At 42.9% G+C, this 2,500-nt stretch overlaps 1 protein-coding gene across 4 annotated transcripts in view; it reads left to right on the top strand.

Moving 5' to 3' along the window:
- LOC114557972 (CREB-regulated transcription coactivator 2-like) overlaps positions 1 to 2,500 on the top strand; it is a 43,827-nt gene that overhangs the window by 37,599 nt on the left and 3,728 nt on the right. For 2 of the 4 annotated variants that reach the window (XM_028581747.1, XM_028581748.1), the window contains one exon: positions 2,009 to 2,115. In XM_028581747.1, coding sequence (XP_028437548.1) covers positions 2,009 to 2,115 — 107 coding nt within the window. Of the gene's footprint in view, positions 1 to 857; positions 1,076 to 2,008; positions 2,116 to 2,500 lie in introns of those variants that run through there. The other 2 variants (XM_028581749.1, XM_028581750.1) reach the window with 1 other exon arrangement.

Here is a 2,500-nt window from a genome sequence, read left to right on the forward strand (position 1 = left end):
GACCAATCACAACCGTTGAGGAGGGCTTTAGACCAATCACAACCGTTGAGGAGGGCTCTACACCAATCACAACCGTTGAGGAGGGCTTTAGACCAATCACAACCGTTGAGGAGGGCTCTACACCAATCACAACCGTTGAGGAGGGCTTTAGACCAATCACAACCGTTGAGGAGGGCTCTACACCAATCACAACCGTTGAGGAGGGCTTTAGACCAATCACAACCGTTGAGGAGGGCTTTAGACCAATCACAACTGAAGATCTTTTAAACTGACCTTTTGTTGATCTGAATGAAGACAGATTCAGCAACTGCATCACGGTCTATTTCTCTCTTCAAATGTTCTCAGAAACATGTTTCGGTGAACTACTTTAGTCCAATATGAGATCGTATTCTGAACGAGCCGCCGTGACCGGACCCCACGTGACACTGTTGGTCCAATCAGCTGCCGGGTTGTCATTTTTGGGGCGACAATCCAGATTAGCGCCGCCTGCTGTCATGGAGACGTATTACATCTCGTCTCTTCGGTGTGTTCTGATTAACTTTTTAGACCAGCTCGGGGAGACCGATCAGTCCGACTGGCTTTACTGCCGACAGTTTCAAGCGACTTTGAGTTTGTGAAAAGCGCTATAGAAATTCAATTTATTATTATTATTATTATTATTATTATTATTATTATTATTATTATATTAGTTGGCCATCTGCTCAGTGTGTAAACAGCTTAAGAGTTAGGGTTAGGGTTCATGTGTTCATGACAGTGTCATGTCACTCTCATGTAGATACCTTCAAGTAAAGTAGTAACCTAATTTGCTTTCATTGTGAATGGGCTTACATAGTTACAATCCAGTGTTCTTTCTCTAGGTTTGTGGAAGACTACTGTGCAAGTATTTGGCGGGTTATGGGTCCTAATGGGTCCTTCCTCAAGAAAGTGTTACACCTTTCAATAAAAATGTATTTGTGTGTGTGTGTGTATGTATATTTTATTGCAATTTTACGTGGGGTTTTGTCCATACATTACCATATATATGTCTAAACCGTTGGAAAAGCTAGAGCAGACAATAAATAAATATACGTTAACACTCAAAAAGAAGTCCGCTGGAGCCAACTGCAACCTTTTTAGATCTGAGGAAAGTATTTTAGTTTCAGTAATTTGGCTCAGTAGTAGGCATAGAAATATACACATAGTATATACATAAATACATAGTGGGCTGCTTGTAGGCCTTTTTAACAGGGTTGAAAAACTCAGCAGTCCCTTCTGTCTTTCTGAAGACCCTGGCCTGAAGTAATAATCCCCAAATTGGTCCAGTCTGAACAGGAGAACAACATGGGTTCTAAAAACTAGGGCTGGGCAATATATGGATATATTATATCGATATCGTGGTATGAGACTAGGTATCGTCTTAAATTTTGGATATCGTGATAGGACATAAGTGGTGTCTTTTCCTGGTTTTAAAGGCTGCATTACAGTAAATTGATGTCATTTTCTGTGTAACCAGACTGTTTTAGCTTAGTCATTATATCCACATTACTGATGATTACATATCTTAAATGTCATTGTGAAGATATTTTGTTAAAGCACCAATAGTCAACCCTAGAATATTGCTACAATATCGACATCGAGGTATTAGGTCAAGAATATCTCCATATCGCCCAGCCCTACTAGGTACCTTATGTTCTAGGTACCTTATGTTCTAGGTACCTTGTGTTCTAGGAACCTTTGGTTCTAGGTACCTTGTGTTCTAGGTACCTTATGTTCTAGGAACTGCAGAAATCCCTCCGGTCAGAAAGAGCCTGTTGGAGAATAAAGACTCACCTGACCTTTAACTTCTTCAAAAGCTCTTTAGTTTTCTCACATTCTCTCTCTCTCTCTCTCTCTCTCTCTCTCTCTCTCTCTCTCTCTCTGTTTCTCCCACCCCCTATCTCTTTCTCTCACTCTCTCTCTCTCCTCTCTCTCTTTCTCTCTCTCTCTCTCTCCTTACCTCCCTGAACACTGAGTGTCTCTCGCCCCTCAGGACGAACTCCGACTCGGCCCTCCACACCAGCGTGATGAACCCTCCCACGGGAGACCCCTTCACCACGGGAGGACCCACCCTCACCCCCCAGAGCAACAGACGCAGCGGTGAGACCGCAACAACACAGTCAGCAACACAATCTACAACACAGTCAGCAACACAGTCTGCAACACAGTCAGCAACACAGTCTGCAACACAGTCAGCAACACAATCAGCAACACAGTCAGCAACACAATCTACAACACAGTCTGCAACACAGTCTGCAACACAGTCTGCAACACAGTCAGCAACACAATCAGCAACACAATCAGCAACACAATCAGCAACACAATCAGCAACACAATCCACAACCCAATCCACAACCCAATCCGCAACCCAATCCGCAACACAATCAGCAACACAATCTACAACACAATCCACAACACAATCAGCAACACAATCTACAACACAATCTACAACACAATCAGCAACACAATCTACAACACAATCTAC

Source organism: Perca flavescens, chromosome 6 (genome assembly GCF_004354835.1).
Source record: "Perca flavescens isolate YP-PL-M2 chromosome 6, PFLA_1.0, whole genome shotgun sequence".
Lineage (NCBI taxonomy): Eukaryota > Metazoa > Chordata > Actinopteri > Perciformes > Percidae > Perca > Perca flavescens.